This window comes from Varroa destructor, unplaced genomic scaffold (genome assembly GCF_002443255.2).
Source record: "Varroa destructor unplaced genomic scaffold, Vdes_3.0 BEIS01000004.1, whole genome shotgun sequence".
Classification (NCBI taxonomy): domain Eukaryota; kingdom Metazoa; phylum Arthropoda; class Arachnida; order Mesostigmata; family Varroidae; genus Varroa; species Varroa destructor.
In genome coordinates this window covers 4,225,993-4,243,146 of record NW_019211457.1, presented here as the reverse complement: position 1 = coordinate 4,243,146, position 17,154 = coordinate 4,225,993, and the positions used below count along the sequence as shown (strand labels likewise).

The following is a 17,154-nucleotide window of genomic DNA, read 5'->3' as shown; positions in this document are numbered from 1 at the left end:
ATTTTAAAACGATTTACCTAACTGTTCTCATAAAGTTTAGTTCTCACGAACGATACGGTTAAAATGACTTCATTCATAACCAAAGACTTCAGCAAATGCCTAGATATAGTTTCTTTGAAGTGGCATTTCACATCTATCGTTTTTTTTTTTTTATTAACACATACATATATATATATGGAGTCGTCAAGAAGATACCGCTCGTTCTTCTAGCTAGATGGCTCTAAAATCACATACTTCAATTTCTATCGGAAGTCGTGTCGGATCAGCGCTTATGTTAGTGGAAAGCTAAAATTTAACAGTAGTGGATGTGCTAGAACTATTGAAATGCTTAGATTCAGACTTAAGACAGAGTTTCTTGAAATAGAGAAAAATATCGGCAAAAACTCACTATATTTTTCGTGTTAATTATGATAATGGCACCAATGCTGTTTAGGTCTATGAAAAGAAATGTGTATAGTCCATGATCCGCATGACTACAATTTTTTGTCATCCGTGATCAATCGTTTTAAAAATGTGTCAACTTCATTTCATTTCTATAAAGTTTGGCAGATGAAAATACGATCGAGTGAATGCTTGTGCGTCAGTTCATACGGAACCCAAATGTCGAACTTTTTTGGAGAATTATAACTCTAGACCATTCAGCTAGAAAAACGCTTAATATGTTTTCAACAACCAACAAGTATTAGGGTCATCTGTATTTGATGCATTGACTTTATTCAAATGTTTGTGCTACAATTAAGTGGTAAGAGCAGTGAACAATTTCGCTTATAATACGAACCAACATAGGATGCTGTTTTTGTGATCGATTTTGGAGACGAAAAATCGAGCTTAGGTCGAAAAACATAATTTTGCGAGGGTATCGTTCTTTGCATAGTAAGCACTGTGCACCTTTCAAGGTCCTTTTTGCCTCATCTACTGCAATAGTTTAGAACGATTAAGGTTCTACCTGTTTGTTAATGTCTTACGCCACTTACGTGAGTTCATTCGGAATAAGTTACAAGAAAACTAAACACCTAAATTTGCTGTATTTCGCAAAATGATACAAGCACTATAGATAATTAACGGCTAATTAAGAGGTGAGTAGAACGTAAAAGCAAGGTATTCTTATGGCATATCTTACCACGAAGACAAGTTCGAAAGTTTTTCATAGCCGAAACTGAATAAATTTTACTTTGAGAATATCTAGCTTTAACAAGACGATTCTATGTGGCAATAGGCATTCAAAGGGATGAAATTATGGAAGAGGAAGTTTGATGGACGCGCAGCTTCCCACTGAGAGTTCACATAAAAGCCGCCCTTCTTATGAGACCTATCGTTGCTGAAGTTTTTTGTAAACCAAAATTTAGAGCACTTGTACAATTCAGAAGCTAGAAGAATTTTTTTTTACATAGAAGTTTGAAAACTACGTGTGATTTATATGTTAACGTTTTCAATATTTTAATACGATTTTCATACTGTATCTATTTGTGAAACTTGTGTTCTTTAGTCCAAAATTGATACATTACAAATGGATTACTTATATATATATATGTATCTGCTACGGACTGAAACAAAAAACACCCTGTTGACTCCTTGTTTCTGTCGTTCGTTAAATACTTTGTCAGCTTTGCGTTTATTTGGCACTCATATATACAATACATTCTTATTGTCATTCGTAACGATGATGGGCAACTTAAAAAGTCTAGATAATCTTGACAACTTTGCCGAAAGACCCGAGGAACGAAATAAGCTGAATAATCTGCCATTTACGTTTTTCCTAAAGGAAATTCGTATACGTTTTGTTCTAAGTATGTGCGCTGGCCAATCTATTTTATTGCTAAACCGGTAACCTGACCCGTCACCACCCTGCATTTATCAAGTTTTATCAAGCCTATATTCGGGTCGCCTTCTATACAATGTGTACAGCTTAATAAGTAGCGCTGCATATCAAAATGACGACGCCCTCATATGTAGAATCAACAAACTCGTTTCCTCTTTAGTTTAAGTTGTTTCGAAAATAGTCCTCAATCAGGAAAACACCGCTAGTACAGTCATAAACAATGAAAATCCTTCGTAGGTGTATTCTATGCATTTTCTTTCCAAACATACGATCGATACGTACTGATATATTTATATCTTTGCGTCAAGTACGACTAGAATTCAAGATTTCTCATATCAATACTATTGTGTGAAAGCCGGGCCGGCGATTGGCGATACGACGACGCCAGCAAAACGGGTGATTTACGGGGACGTCGAACTTGACAGAATCAATGCCCAATGGTTGATTATTACTACTGTGTGAAAAACAAGCGTTTTTCTATCCGCCCTGTAGTCGCAAACCTCATCAACGCTCTTTATATATATATATATATATATATATTGTACAATGTAATTCGGCGGTAAACAGTATCTTCGATGTATTGCTTTGATGCCACATGAAAATGTTGCTTCTACAGTTACAGTATTGCCCATGAATGTGCTTAGTACTTCGTGTCAAATACGTACAACCTTTATGGAAATCTTACGTTCCTCATACAAATTATAAAATCAACTGGAATTACGGTCAATACTAACTATATTGTATCTGAAGGGCTATTGGACTTGATCACGCTGTGCATCAAAGGCATAGCGGCAAGTCGAGCCTTCAGCGACCGCGGGTTAAGGGATACTCAGATAACGACAGGCTTAAAATTTCCTGCAGTATCCTAGATTTCGATGTCATTGTGAAACCTTTTTAAGCCTGTGTAATGCTTCTGGCAAGGTGTCATTAGCTACTTGGGAAAGAGAAGCTTGTTTTGCCAGATCTATTAAAATGGAAAGCCTCTCGACTACGGAGGAAAACCTCTTATGACACTGTTGCGTCTATAGGTGCCGTTTTTTCCAAAGAATGCCAAAAAATAATAGAAAAGAGGGTAAAATTTCGAAACCTACGCTACTGGCGCGGACTTAATTGTTAACCTTCTTGGATGCTAATTAACTAGTTGTGCTCGCTTCAAAGGCTTACCTGAGCAGGAAGAGCACTTTTAATGGGTTCTTAGAAATAACTAGACTTTTAACAATAGCAGCTCAATAGAGAGTGGCCGAATGATGATAAAGTCAGTCTTTTACATATTCATATTAAATTCTGGCCTCTGTTTTGGTTACCATTTTTTGACATAGATGTATGTGTGTGTTTGTGTGTGTGTGTGGGTGTGTTTTTGTGTGTGTACATAAACCATTTCTCTTTTCTTGTATCCAACTTGTACTCTGAATATTGATTACGGATTTACCAGTCTATATTACCTTAAGTATCTATCCATACGCCATGCTATAACAGTTGTCCGTGAACTCGAGCTAGGGGTCCAGAAATGACAGATCCATGATAATAAGCCTGAGCTATGCGTGAACAATAATGAATCTATTGTGACGAAATTATGCTATTCCGATACACATCAAAGTTCACGATACTGGCTCTTACATCATGGCAGCCTTTCCAGTTAACTTCGGCAACCATTTGATCACAAACACAGCGGAGTACGTAAGCGCATAGCGGCAGCAACGTCGAATAATAACTATGCCGTTGATGCGCACAGACAGTCCAGCTGAAAACCCTGGGTCGACAATTCAGAAAACAACCGCTTTGCGATGTGAGAGCTGCATGTTGGGGTTGTTGTTTTCTTGCGAGAGCTTATGAGGGATCATTTGACGAAGCGGTGCCGGTGGATGTGGGATGGCCGATAGCTGGGTCGTCAAGGCCATATTGCCCAGGGACGTAAACTTGAAAAGACCACCGGATATTGCGGGAAGGGAACGCGGCGAATCGGCGAGCAGATACGAACAGTAACTGAACCTGTAGGAATCATAATGCAAGTCAACAGTGAGAGATAGAACCTAAAGAACGGGTTGCTTAGATCTGAGAAGGGTACCGCGACAAAGCGGTGTATGTTGCAACGCGTAAATCCAGGTAGAAAAACTGCGAAGGTGTCCTTTGTCTATGTCTGTGCTTTTCAACAAACAGAACGTATGTTCCCAAAAAAAATAAATATAACAATTAGCATCTGCACGGGTTCGGTTTAAAAAGGGTGAATCGAAAATCCATACATATCGAAAATCCATACATTTGTTTATTTACTAACCTTCGGCTATCATTAATGCCTGCTGTGGGATTCTGGCGCAGGTTTGGTACCGTTTTCGGTATCAGGGACCGATCCTGACACAGCGCGCTCATGAAAGGCAAGTTATGCTGTGAGGATTTGAGCCGCACCTCATCTAGAACATCTGCGGAGTCCAACGAGTCCGAACTGACGTTTACGCTTGCCGCTGGTGCTGCGATGGAGCTGTACGACGTTAGATCGCATTGCGACTTTGCCAACTGAAGTAAGAAGTGGACAATTTCGTTTATATGGGCAATCTAAAACACTTAATCGTGAGACTTCTGGCAACGAATCATACCGAAGCATCATCTGAACAGATGTGAAGACCAATTCGTTGCCTTCAGCCATCCTATTAAGATTCAAATGTATCATATCCGAAATGAATAGATTTCTGTTTAATACAACACGAAAAATATTAACAAAAGCTGTGCAATTACTAACGTGTAATAGTTCCGGCTCAGAGCACACTTTGTTGTTCGGATTACGCGAAAGTGATGAAATGCCTATTTTGGTGCGCGGCTTTACCGGCGGAGGTCGCGGTTTTTGGTGGCCCGCAAACGACGTGCTCCGAGTAGCAGGTTGTGGAGCGCCACGAAGTTGCGCGTGCGGATTCTTCAGGTACAGAGGGGTGGCCTTCTGAGGCGTGCAACTGTCCGACAGATACTCCTCGGAATTGGCCTTCATAGCATCCACGTATGAAACAGCTATCCGCAAATCAGCTAAAAGATCCATCAGATCAAGGTCATGAACATGAAGCGTTTGTATCATTTCGAACACAAACTGTGAGCTGAATATTCTCCAATTACCGCATTGGTTCGTATGTAAGCCACCTCAGTTTATGCAAATTTTAATCCTAACCAAGATCCGCTATATATTTACGATCCTATTAGCGTTATTTTCGCTTCTACCCCCGTCTGACAAGCTCAAGAAACACTTTTTCCACTTCCTGGAATTTTACGGTTCAATGTTTACACTAATAGCGCCATGATATTATTCCTAAAACACGACTTTATACCTTGAATTTGATCATTATCTTGCATTAGCTACAAAGAAACTTACTTTGTGGTTTATGATGATGATAAAAGGAAGCATTGGCTAAGGCAATGTTATCAAGGCTGATCGCTTTATCCAACGTAGATGTTTCCGGCACGGACTTTAGCAACGACGTTGAGAAATTAATTTCATCAGTTGATGCGAGACACCTCGAGGAGTAACCGCTACCCCTATTAGTGATCACGTACGACTGCATCGCGTCGGGCGTGTTCGTTCCACGATGGCCCCCAGTAGCGGCCACGACATTTTTTGCTGAAAGCAGCTTATTATGATAGCTGAGATTGTGCTCAGATAGCGCCTTTTTGTTAAGGTTCTCCAGGGTGCCGTAATCAGAGTAGCCGCCGCTCGTGTCTTTGTTCAAGTGTGATGATGGTAATGATTCGAGGGACACAGCGGCTGGAGCGGGAGAGTCGTCCTCTTCTTCGCTTTCTGGCGACTGTGGTTTATCGGACATCACGCCCGATGTCGTATTTGATGAGCTGCTGCTTATTACTGATATCCGTGGGTCGCTACCGCTCAACGCTGGCGAGCCATGCCGACTCAATGCGCTATTTAATGCGTTAGTACCGAGAAGCGCGCTTTTAACTGAAGTTTGTGTCCCACCATGGTGGACGCATGGACGGACTGTTTCGTCCGGCTCGCAAATGTACGACTCACGATACTTGGTCACTCGGTTGCGACGTTCGACATTCCGGAGCTCCGCTAGACGCGGCTGCATCACCATATTGAACTGGTGAGTACGTTTACACAGTTCAAGAATAGAGCCGGCGACCGCCTCAGAGGGGCAGTTATAGACGAACTTGAGCAACTGGCGACACCGTCCCTCCAGGCGAACCTCGAATCGCCGCCGGTCAAATGTCAACTTCGAAATGTCCGACCAGGGAAATACCGTCTCCCTTGTGATGACAACGTTACAGCTTTGACAAGCTAGAACCGGTGTTGTAATCGGCTGATATACCTGAATTCCCTGTGCTGACACGCCTAGTAAAGTGAAGTCAAAGTTGGACTTCTTCTGTTGTACCCGATAAACATGCATTGCGAACTCTTGTGACTCCTTGATGAACGCCAGTTGTGCCGACCCTCGATTGAGGTTGCGGTGATCCCGATGCATGAGTGGCAAATTAGCAACAATAAATGACTCGCCAACGGTCTGGACAATGTTCCAGGGAAAATACTGGTTAGGTTGAAAATATCGACCTCGATGCCTCGCCGGATCGTAGTTCCCGAGGTCGGCCTGGAGAGCTAATGATGCCAGAATAAATGCTTTCTCCTGACTCATAGCCCAGTCATGAGCCAGCAGATTCGCACGGACATGTTGATAATAATGCTGACACGCTACCCGATCTTGCTGGACGAACATCATACAGTCTACAAAATACTGGACCCGCAAGTGTAACGTGATCAACGGTCGACCGTGACCATCCAGCCCAGCTGAGGTCGGTCCCTTCCATCCTTTAGGCGCAAGCTTCGCCAGTCGCGCCCCCTGTTCGACGAAACAGAACTCCGGTGACTCGCCAGTTACGGCTCCTGATTGCACCTGCTTGGCCAGGCCAAACAGTTGCGAGTCAACAATGCCCAGGTAACAGCACAGCTGATCGAAGATGTCCTGCACTGTGCATTTCAACTGCAATGCCAATATGGAAATAGATACGAATGTATGTCATACGTGATCCTGAGAATGGCATATGCTAGCTAGAAGAATTGGGAAATGAGTGACTGGCATAACTAAATAATAACAATAGGTTAGCCATGTAGGAAAATGGTATCGTAATATTATTTTGACCGTAAGCGTCCTGTTATGTGTCCTTCCAGGCAGCCCAACGAATGATTTTAGATATTTGGATAGTCCCCTGTAGCATATAGTAACATTGAAAGCAAATCGGCTAACGGACAGTTGACGATTGTTCTGTTTATTTACAAAGGCTTTTTTTACACTGTAATCATTATAATTTACCGAAGAATTTATCGGTTTTATTTATAAGTTACAATCGGTGATGAGAATGTGAATAGGACGAAGAGAAATACCAACCTCAACAGCGAAGTAGAGTGTCTGATTGGTGAGCAATTTGATGGCGACATATTTACGTCCCAGGGGCAACGGTGCGTCGCAACGGGTGAATACTGATCGAAGGTTTCGCCCCATCCTCCTGCCTGAAAGGTTCGAAAAAAATGAAATACTTCAATTAGAGTCGGTTTTTTCATGGATGTTGCAGACTTTTAGAATTTTTCGTGGCACATTTGGTCGTCGTGACGCGTAATTATACGTCTGTGGCGGGCAATTAATTAACCTTTTTTTGGTGTCTGTGCAAGCACAGTATTTTTCAGCCGACCCGGACATTCACTCCTGTTCAAACCGTTCAGAGCTGGGTTAATGTAACAGTATACTTTCCCAGCTATTACATTTTTTCACACATGAATTTGTCCATCCACTTAAAAATCGACTGTCAATAACTGAAAATTTGATTTTTGTTTTTGTCACTGACATGAATGGTAAAAATATCTTCGCCCATTACTCATTGTAAATCCTCAATTCTCAACATCAATTTAATACGCAACAAGTTCTCCAAGCATCCATTCCGAAGAGCTACACGGTAGTCGCTGGATCTTTTATTTATGCAGTCGATTTATGCAAAATAAAATTATTTATACTGTTTGAATCTTCTTTTCACACAACAATATGGTTTCGTAGATTTGGTCGTAGCATTCGATATCGTCATCTTCTACCTACAGCTTGTCATCGTTCAGCTCAGCGCTATATGCACATATATATATATACGAAACACCTAGTTGGCGTCGATTCTGTCCAGCTCCGAAAACAACCACTGGTTCGTCTATAACCGTGAGACATCGAAAATCCTTGCTTCCACCGTAGCCACACACCCCTTAGCCTCCATAAGCTAAACAAACGAAAGTAAATGAGAAAAAGGACCGGGCCAAATTGCGAGAGGGTATGGGAGAAATACATGTGTTGTTCTTAGTCTATTGTTTTCCCACACAGCAACGTTGCCGCATACATGACAACATGTTGATGCCGCCTGACGCTGGGATAAATAATCGAATTTTTTTTTTGGTCCTTTTCGGCAGGTGGCAGCTAACACGACGCAAAAATATCTAGCACCATTCTCAAGCTGCGTGGCGATCTATCGTCTAGTACAGATGATCCACACAGATAAAAATAGCAGTGGTTCTCTAGGGGGCTTTTATTCAGATATGAGCGCCTGCGTACAAAATCACAGGCTCTCATAGACTCAAGTCATCCGTAGTAGCATACTATAATCGCGTTGCGAAGAAATCATTTTAGCTGCCTCGCCCACCAATTTCCACCGACATCGTCTACCAGCTACGATATAGATATACGAATCAAGTTCGCCCCTAGGGATGTAACTTTTGCTGCTGTGCTTACGACCTAAGTTTAGCTGAACAACTATTTTGGACGACGCTGTAATCAAAGCTTGTAATTGCAATTTGCCGTTGTGCCACTGGCTAGGATCTAGGAAAAGAAGGATCAACAGGAACGGGCGCAGCAGGAAGTCAGTTTGCAGACACGTTATTATAGCGGGGCAGAACTCATTTGGCGGTCGAAGAGTCTTCACTTTAGTAGTATCTATCAAGTAGCAGAAAAGTGAAATGTAGTAAAAATAAAAGTAAAGTAATGATCGTAAGTGTCAAAAGTTTCGTTAAGACCGTTAACTAACTTTTGCCCTATTCTGCATATATCTATCCACGTATTGATTTTTTTTCCGTTACGAAATCGTTTTTTTATTATTTCATTTTCTTATTTATAATCGATTTCTCGATATTTAGAGGGTCATCCCAGGTACTATATGAGACACTAAACTGATACGAAAGTTGCCACTTAAACACAACTTTGACAGCTGTCTGTTTTTTTTCTATTGGAGAAATGGTAGAGGGCTGCCATAGAACTAGCTCGTGCCCAGCGATTTCCGCATGATCTCTTACGAAATAGTTAATTGCCCTTGGGCAAGCGGACGTTTGCCACTGGTTCAACGTAAGTTTTGTTCGACTAGAACGAATTATGGTAGCGAATAAGGGCAAATGTTAGTTGGCTTGGCAATGAATGGTGTTTTAAGATATTCCTTGAGCAAAGCGCTTAGATGTGCTACAAATCGGTGCGTGTGTGTAAGTGAGATAACTGTTCACCAATAGGCATACATACAGAGATCAGTTTCTCCCAACCATGAACGACGGCGCCAATTAGTTACAGCAATTTTGTTTTTCTTTCAAAAGTAAATGTATTTCTATGTCCGCATATGAATAAAGTCGAGTCGAGGCGTTACACGGTAACACGTCTTCTTCATTTGTTCAATTACAGGATACAAACAGGGCTGGTGACTTTCGTTCCGAGTTCCGACAAATTTATTGATTCAGGTCAGTTGTGTGTTTGTTTAACACTGTCAGCGTCTCCCATGCAGAGATAGCGGTGGTGTTCAAATGACGGTGACACCTTCACACTGATAAGTACGGCGGCTTCTATAGAGAAGATGTTTAGCTAGCACGATAAAGTCTGACTCTACATAAAAAGACGACAAAGGGTAGCGAGCAGCATCTCGTCATCAATTGTCTAACTATATCATCAATGGAAGGATTCCCGCTGGAATTTAATACAAATTCCTGGAGGAGTTATTCTCAGAGATGGCCTCACGTAGACAAAATGTACAGATAAGCGGAACAATCATTATGAGACAAGGAAATTTTAACTTATTTCAAAGCTAAAGAATAGACACGCCTTTGGAGGCCCGTCGCCGATACAATGCGACATCCGTCACGTAAATGCATGATCAGATGGACGTGCTCAACTTTGAAATAACATTGAATTAGATAGATAAGATACATACGCGAATGAAGAGGCAACTTGAGAATATTGTAAAATTGTAACAATGTGCGATGATACCGCAATATGGACGCATTCGCCTTGCGTACACGAAGGAATGAGTTGTACCATTTGAATATATCCTAAAATAATGAACCGGCATCTGCTTCTAATCCTGCGAATCTCTCGCTTTATATCAGGGATTAATGAAGAAATAAGATATTTTAACTATTGCCCGCATATTTTGGCTAGTTACCTTTGAAATACGCATAAATCAGAATGAATTTTGCGAGCGTGCCTTTTTCTGAAAGAGTATAATCTTGACGTAAAGGAAGCATACCTAGCCATCTTCTATGGGACGCTGCACTTCCATGTTGTCGTCTGGAAAATATATTCCGCTGGATTTCCTATCACAGCTTCGACTGGTAGGTATTAATATCATGTGACCTAAACTACTTAAAGCCCAACCTTTGTTTGCCGATAGCTGCTATTTGTCTTCGCCAGCTTCGGGTGTTTTCACTGATTATTATTCATCCCAACTTAGAGCAGCTCTTCAGAAACGTCGCAGAACAACTCGATCATCGTAGGTCTGCCGGCTACTACCGTTTCTATTCGATCGCTTGCCATTACGATCGATACAAGCTTACCGATATACTATTATCGTTACACGCACTACTAATAATAGCTGTTTGTTTTGATTGTTTACGCTTGTATCCGTTATTATTTCATGTTCAATTCATCGATTCTGCGCCTATGTTATCGTCTCAAGGCTACACACTGGTCGACTTGTTTTATGTCGAACATTTGCTTACTAGAGTCGCCGCCATCTAGCGGTCGCCCGCCATACGGCCTCTTATCCCATTCACTCGCCGTAACTATTTTCGATCGCATTGCTATCTAGCCATTAACCATAGCATAACTGTCCTATCGAGGCAGGACCTACGGCTAAGGTGCCTTCGAGCGGCAGGAGATAGAAACGCAGCGGCGATAGATTTCGATATACGCGCGCGACAGCGGGCGGAATCTTCTAAGCTGCTTCGCTTCCATCTTTCGCCTTTTGTCGATCGAATTTTTTTCTGACAAACAGAAAGTCGCTTCTGAAGGGAAGCGAGCGCCGCCAAAACATTGGCATCGATGAGGAGTCGATGGTCGCTAGAGGTACGTCTAGGCCGCCGCGTCTCTCTTCGATCTACGAATGAAATGTTATTGCTTTAGGGCAGTAGTAAATATATTCGTGTATTCGTATTTTAACAACAGCTGTCCCTGCAGCCGTCCCATACGCGCTAGCAGCGATGTGCACTTTTATTTAAGCAATTAATAATAATAGTGATGATTACCATTTTTTGCCCTTACGTCTCGTCATTCTTTCAACCATTATTTCCCCTTGTCGTACGCATGTGTGTGTTAACTGTTATTTGTCCCTGGCTCGTGTGAACACCAAATTGACGGGCCAGCGCGACGAAACCCAGGCGGAATCAAATTAAATAAAACGCTGCCGATTTTAATGAGTTAGTTGATGATGCGGACATCGCAGTAAGGTTTACTTAGAAAACGCGCGTGTATAATAACTGGTAATGAAATGAGTGAAATGTTTATCAACGAAATCTTACCCACTGCAAATGATCGTTGAAAGTCTATCATTCAAGACTATCTGACCATGATAGGGCAGGTATTTAACCAGTGTCTGCGTTAATTCTTAACTTGCCACCTGTAACAATTGAGAAATTTTCACTCAATAACAAATTTGTCACACGTACGTTTGTATTATCAATCGAAGGATGTAGTCGGCTAGAGTTCGTAGTTAAGCAGTCTCGATTTGCGCCGCAGAAACGTGGTGTTAAATTAAAAAAAAAAAAACTTATTCATTAGGTGTTGTTGAGCTGGTTTTTATATAGTCAAGTTATCGATGCCGTCAGCTTGCATCGGTCGGTCATTAGGTTTAATTTCACCCTTGATATTTTTATTGCTTTTCTAATAAAAATCTGACGTGTAGGACGCCATTTTTTTTTCAAGTGTTTCGATTTTCACGTCCGGGAGTTAAGTCGTTAAGTATTACGTCGAATACCTAGCTTTTTTGCTCATCATCCCGAGACCATCCTAATTAGGGCTAGTTTAATTCTCCGAAGCAACAAACTAACGAATATGAAAGCAAAACGATTCGATTTTACCATATCCAAGCTCATTTTCTCTGCGCAGTTGTACACGCATACGGTTCTGCAGAACTAACAAGACCAGAGAGCGTAAGGTGAAGGGCTTGCGCTTCTGTCGGCGAGACAATTGCACAGGGTAGCTGACACCTTCGTCCTCCTGTCATACGGCCGTCTGCTCTTGGCCAACAGCCGATAGCCAACTCAGCCTTGAGTCCAATACGTATACATGTATATGGAAAATCAATGGGCTACAGTGTGCAATAATCTCGACAGAAATGATGTCGAGCGTCAGATCGTTCGATTCCATGGAGTGATCCAACTGAATTCATCGACTGATTAGAGTTTGATGATGATCGCTGACCGACCGAACATTCCGCGAATTTTACTTTCGATTCAGAGACCAATGGTTGCTGGCTATTCGCCGCTGTCAGATCTTATCTGTTTCCTGATCAGCTTTTATACGGATCCCCTCATCTATATTTTACTGCCAGTGACAGCGTCAAGGGCAATCATTGCACGTCGGACCCATGCAGCGAAACAACGTATCCCGTCGTCCTTTCGATTCCTGTTTCATTTTTGCATAGATCAGCGAGACAGCCAAAGAGAGGTTTGGAGGTTAGTTCGAATCGCAGGGTGAAGAAATACTTGGCGGGCTTAACACATACGCACAAGGAATCGATCAGACTGATCGCACAACGTCGTTGCCAGTGTACGTGAAAAACGTCAAAGCGTTCTTGGTTTGGTTACAACAGTGGCAGTAATAGATTCAAAGGGTTCTTCTGTGGAAATTTCTGCAAGACAAACATGTTTAATGGCGTACTTAAGAATAGCAGATACGCGATCCAGTTTCGTTATGCGCTCGACTGTGATATGACGATTTTAGGGAACGGTGTAGCTTGCGCGGCTAACGCAAATCTTCTTGAATACGTGGTAACCGTGGCAACCGTAAATATGCAGTTATAGCAGTAATTCACAGATGCTTACCGCGGGAGTGCATATTAGTACCATGACACTTCAGAAATCTGTTGGTAAAAAACTAACCTTAAATAGAGCAAACGCCGCATATAATACTTCACATCGACGCTGACACCCCGCCTACTAGGCCCAGTTATGTCGTAAGCTCCCTTCCAGATGACCCCGCGGGTTTTTCGCAGACGAGCTATTAGAATTTTCAATGAACCAAGCTCGCTCCTTCTGCGTTCATACAGTCAATTGACGGATAAATGACATTCTAAAATGGGTCTAAAGATACAGGTTTATTAAGCTGTCTAAATACATACGATTAGCATACACAAACGTATCATCAGTAAACATTACGTTCGACCACGTATTAGTGGTTCGCTACCAGAAAATGGTCGTCTACAGATGTCAATTATTCATTTTCATCCCCAATAACCGGCAGTAATTGCCAAAACTCATTGTGTTGACTCCGATCTTCAGCTGTCGCCAATCCATAGACGGCTGTTCCGGATGGATGGATGGCAGAGAGGATTGCGGTGGTTGTTTCCATTATTGTTGTCGTTGAGGCATAAAAGATATCATGATTCTGGCAGAATTCGACGATGTCGCCATACCCGTGTCATTTATTTAATGGTGCCTTGCGTATGTATGTGTCTGTTTTGAAATTGCATAGCTCAATGGTAAATTTAGGATATTTTTAAATATCGATCTCGTAGTGGATAGATGAACAGTCGACGTATTGCCTATAGTTGTTATTATCGTATGTCTGAGGCGATTCGTCAATACAATTGTCCGCGATCGACAAGCAAAAACAACGCTCAGTACACATAGATAGCTAGAGTATCTTCTCTATCTAATATTCTGAAGATTTAGAAAAACGACTATCTCTTCATAAACAACTCAGTGCGGACTCTATAAGTATAAAGTCTCTTGTGGACATTTTTTTAAATGACTATCGCGATCGGCACATTACTAGAAGTTAATCTAAATGAACTTCGACCAGCAGCAGCTACGTTCCTGTTTATGACGGGTTCCGATAAAGCTAACTGTATCCAACGTGAACAAACAACGACTACTGCCCCCCCCCCGCGCAGGCGATCGAATCAATTTATCATCCAATCACTCCATTCACCGATCTATTTTTTCCCTCTATCTATGTTTTCAGTTTTCAACGTATTTTTGCATTTCGGTACGTGCAACATGCACATATTGTGTTTGACGTAAGCAGGCGACGGCAAGATACCGTAAAAAGATCTAATAACAAATGCAAAGCTCATGAACAGCATAAATGATGCAGCAGTAACAATTACTTCTAGTCGCCATGCCCTTATCTAGCTAGCAGTTAACAGATATACGGTCCGGAACATTTTCGCTCGGATTGTATATGAATACAACCGTGTCACGAAGAAGACCACGAATAGAGCTATGCTGATAATGATGAGCATTCTGATTAGTATGATTCCCTGTTCGCCTACCCGCTAGGGCGGTACTGAACACGGGAAACGCTTTAATACGCTAAACGCCTTCACCGAAGACGACAAAACGAACGAAATTTTCGTTAACGTACAATGAAATTGGGAACAGCGAAGAGTGGTAAGGCTCGTTCTTCGTGGGTGGTGCTACCAGTCGCCCCTACAACATAGTGTGATCATATACTTAGGTCAAATACTACAGAATATTACGATTCTCTATTAGTATTGCATAGGTCATGAGATAAGAGCAATTGCTGTCAGAGACCTGAAAGGCAGAAAAACTTTACCTCGAATAAAACGTTCATCCGCACTGAGAAACAGGAAACGAAAATATAACAACTTAATAAGCAGGTTCCAGGCGGTTGAAAAAAAAACGTATGATGATCTTCTGAAGCTAAGACTACAGGTTTTACGTGCAGAATTGATTACTCTACTGAGTTGTTACCAAGCGCACAGTAATCGATAAATAGAAAAGTCGATATAAAATATAAAGTGAATGTACCATACTATAATCTATGTATATTGTGAACGATATACGAGTACGCTCACCTTGAGAACCCTTCCAGTTCTACTTCGGTCACGAGTCTAAATCCATTTACGAATTGTAATCTGGTAGTGCTTGACCCTTGCGTTTACGAAACTCTGGCATATGGCCAAGTTCCTGACAATTATTGTTCTGTTATTTCCTATTTTCTATTGTATTTTAAGCCCCCGAGAGAGCCCCCGGTACCGTAGACCGAAATTACTCGTCCATACCTGACCAAATAACTCATTCACCCATTAATATACTAAGGTTGACGCGTCAAGACAGATATCAACTGCGTATTGCCGGTATCACCAGAACAACATCAGTAGCCGCATTTGTAAACCTAATTGTTTCTAAGCTACAAAACAAGTTGATTTTCGATAAACCGCTTACCATCGGGTAGTTACCAACAATAACGCATACAGTAACCCAGGTCCTTTACCACGCCACGACTCATCGTCAATCTTCTTGGTGCAGACGTCTCATCGACATCCTGTCAATTCGTCAGTCATCGATGTAATGGCTCTAAGCAACACTGATTCTAGTGCGTCGCAAACGAAGCAAAGCGAAGATTGCCCTCCCTCTACAGCTGTACTCTTCCCAATATGTGGTCTGTGGAAATTAGGTGGGAAAACGATAGAGCCACACTTTATGATATTTGCCTGTCTAATCGTTATGCCATTGCACTATCTGTGTCTGTATAACGTGTAGCACTGCCGAGTTTCTATTGCAACAGGTATATCTATCCACCGCCCCGTTTCGCCGCCGCGGGCAACGGAGTTAATGCAGTCGTCATTCCGTTTGTTGTTGTTATTGCTGCTGCTGTTTTTGGAATTTTAATACAGTGGTCTGGCATGGTGTACGTTGTTCGTTCACGATCAGGGAAAATGCCGCTAGCCGGTACGCGCTGATCACTCCGACACCGCGACAGTGACCAAAAGGAAGTACGCGGGCGAAAGCCAAATCTGCCCGGTGTCATTTGTTCAGTGTGGCAACTGGGCTTGCCACATGAACGATAGTAGGTGGATTAACGTGATTTTAGCGATTTAATTAATTATCATATCCACGTTGCTGCTGATTTCGATTTCGACTGATGCTTCGTACGCTGAACGCGAACAAGCAGATCAAGTTTGTCCCACCACCCATCCGACCGTTTGTCTATTCATCTGTTCATTTGGTAAACTTATTCACCATGGAAGTATTACCAAGGAAACCATGAAGGATATGGTATATTCGCACCTGCTGAGCTATGGCCGCCGTTGCTGTTCTGCCATGTTGTCGTACGTGAGGCAACGTCAGCGAACATTTATTCCATGAGGATCGGAAAAAAAATTTAAAAAACAAATAAAAATAAAAAAACAGAAGGAAGATGCAGACATATGAAAGTTGGACTAATCTGTGAAAGAACGCAAGGCACGTTAAAGTGATCTGCGATCATTATTAGCGCTGCTAAATAGCCGCCATCAACTAAATGGAGTACCCGTGTTTGAGGTAGCTGCCGGCGCTTGTGACCAACAGGATATCGGATCAGGGGTTATCCAGTTGACGGAAAGCTCGTTCAAGCTTGAAACCACTGAAAGTAGCGAATACGTATTTCAGAGAATAAGGCTGTGGAGTTGGGACGTTTCGGTCATAAGCTCTAGCGTATGATAGAAGATGAAGGTTCACCAGCAGTTATTTTTCTCTACACGTCATATACTTGTTTCCAAATGCTTTCAGTCACTTCGACGCGATCAGTGCTCAGACTTTATTATTTTTTCAACTGTTACAGTTTTTTACACATTTTTATTTGGGCATTTTTCGCACAGCCCGTTGATGATAATAGTTTTCAATACTCGGACTATGGATAGATGTTGTCCTCTGTTCTTCTGCATCGGAAATATCACTCAAGTCATAAAAAGACTTGAATGTTACCCATTACCTCCACAATTTAACACACGATGTATCGGCAGCGAGCAATTTCCATAGACAAATGATAATGACTTTCCTGATGATATTATTATTCCTGAATGATATTAACGTACAACAGACAATGAAGATCGATAAGTGA

At 41.9% G+C, this 17,154-nt stretch overlaps 1 protein-coding gene across 6 annotated transcripts in view; it reads right to left on the bottom strand.

Moving 5' to 3' along the window:
- Positions 1 to 1,564: 1,564 nt before the first annotated feature.
- The window catches only part of ex (FERM domain containing expanded), a 78,086-nt gene continuing 62,496 nt past the window's right edge, over positions 1,565 to 17,154 (bottom strand). For all 6 annotated transcript variants that reach the window (XM_086988840.1, XM_022802701.2, XM_022802702.2 and 3 more), the window contains 5 exons: positions 7,195 to 7,316; positions 5,172 to 6,789; positions 4,554 to 4,831; positions 4,095 to 4,330; positions 1,565 to 3,808 (listed from right to left, as the gene is read on the bottom strand). In XM_086988840.1, coding sequence (XP_086844966.1) covers positions 3,583 to 3,808; positions 4,095 to 4,330; positions 4,554 to 4,831; positions 5,172 to 6,789; positions 7,195 to 7,308 — 2,472 coding nt within the window. In that variant the 5' untranslated portion in view covers positions 7,309 to 7,316 and the 3' untranslated portion in view covers positions 1,565 to 3,582. The remainder of the gene's footprint in view (positions 3,809 to 4,094; positions 4,331 to 4,553; positions 4,832 to 5,171; positions 6,790 to 7,194; positions 7,317 to 17,154) is intronic.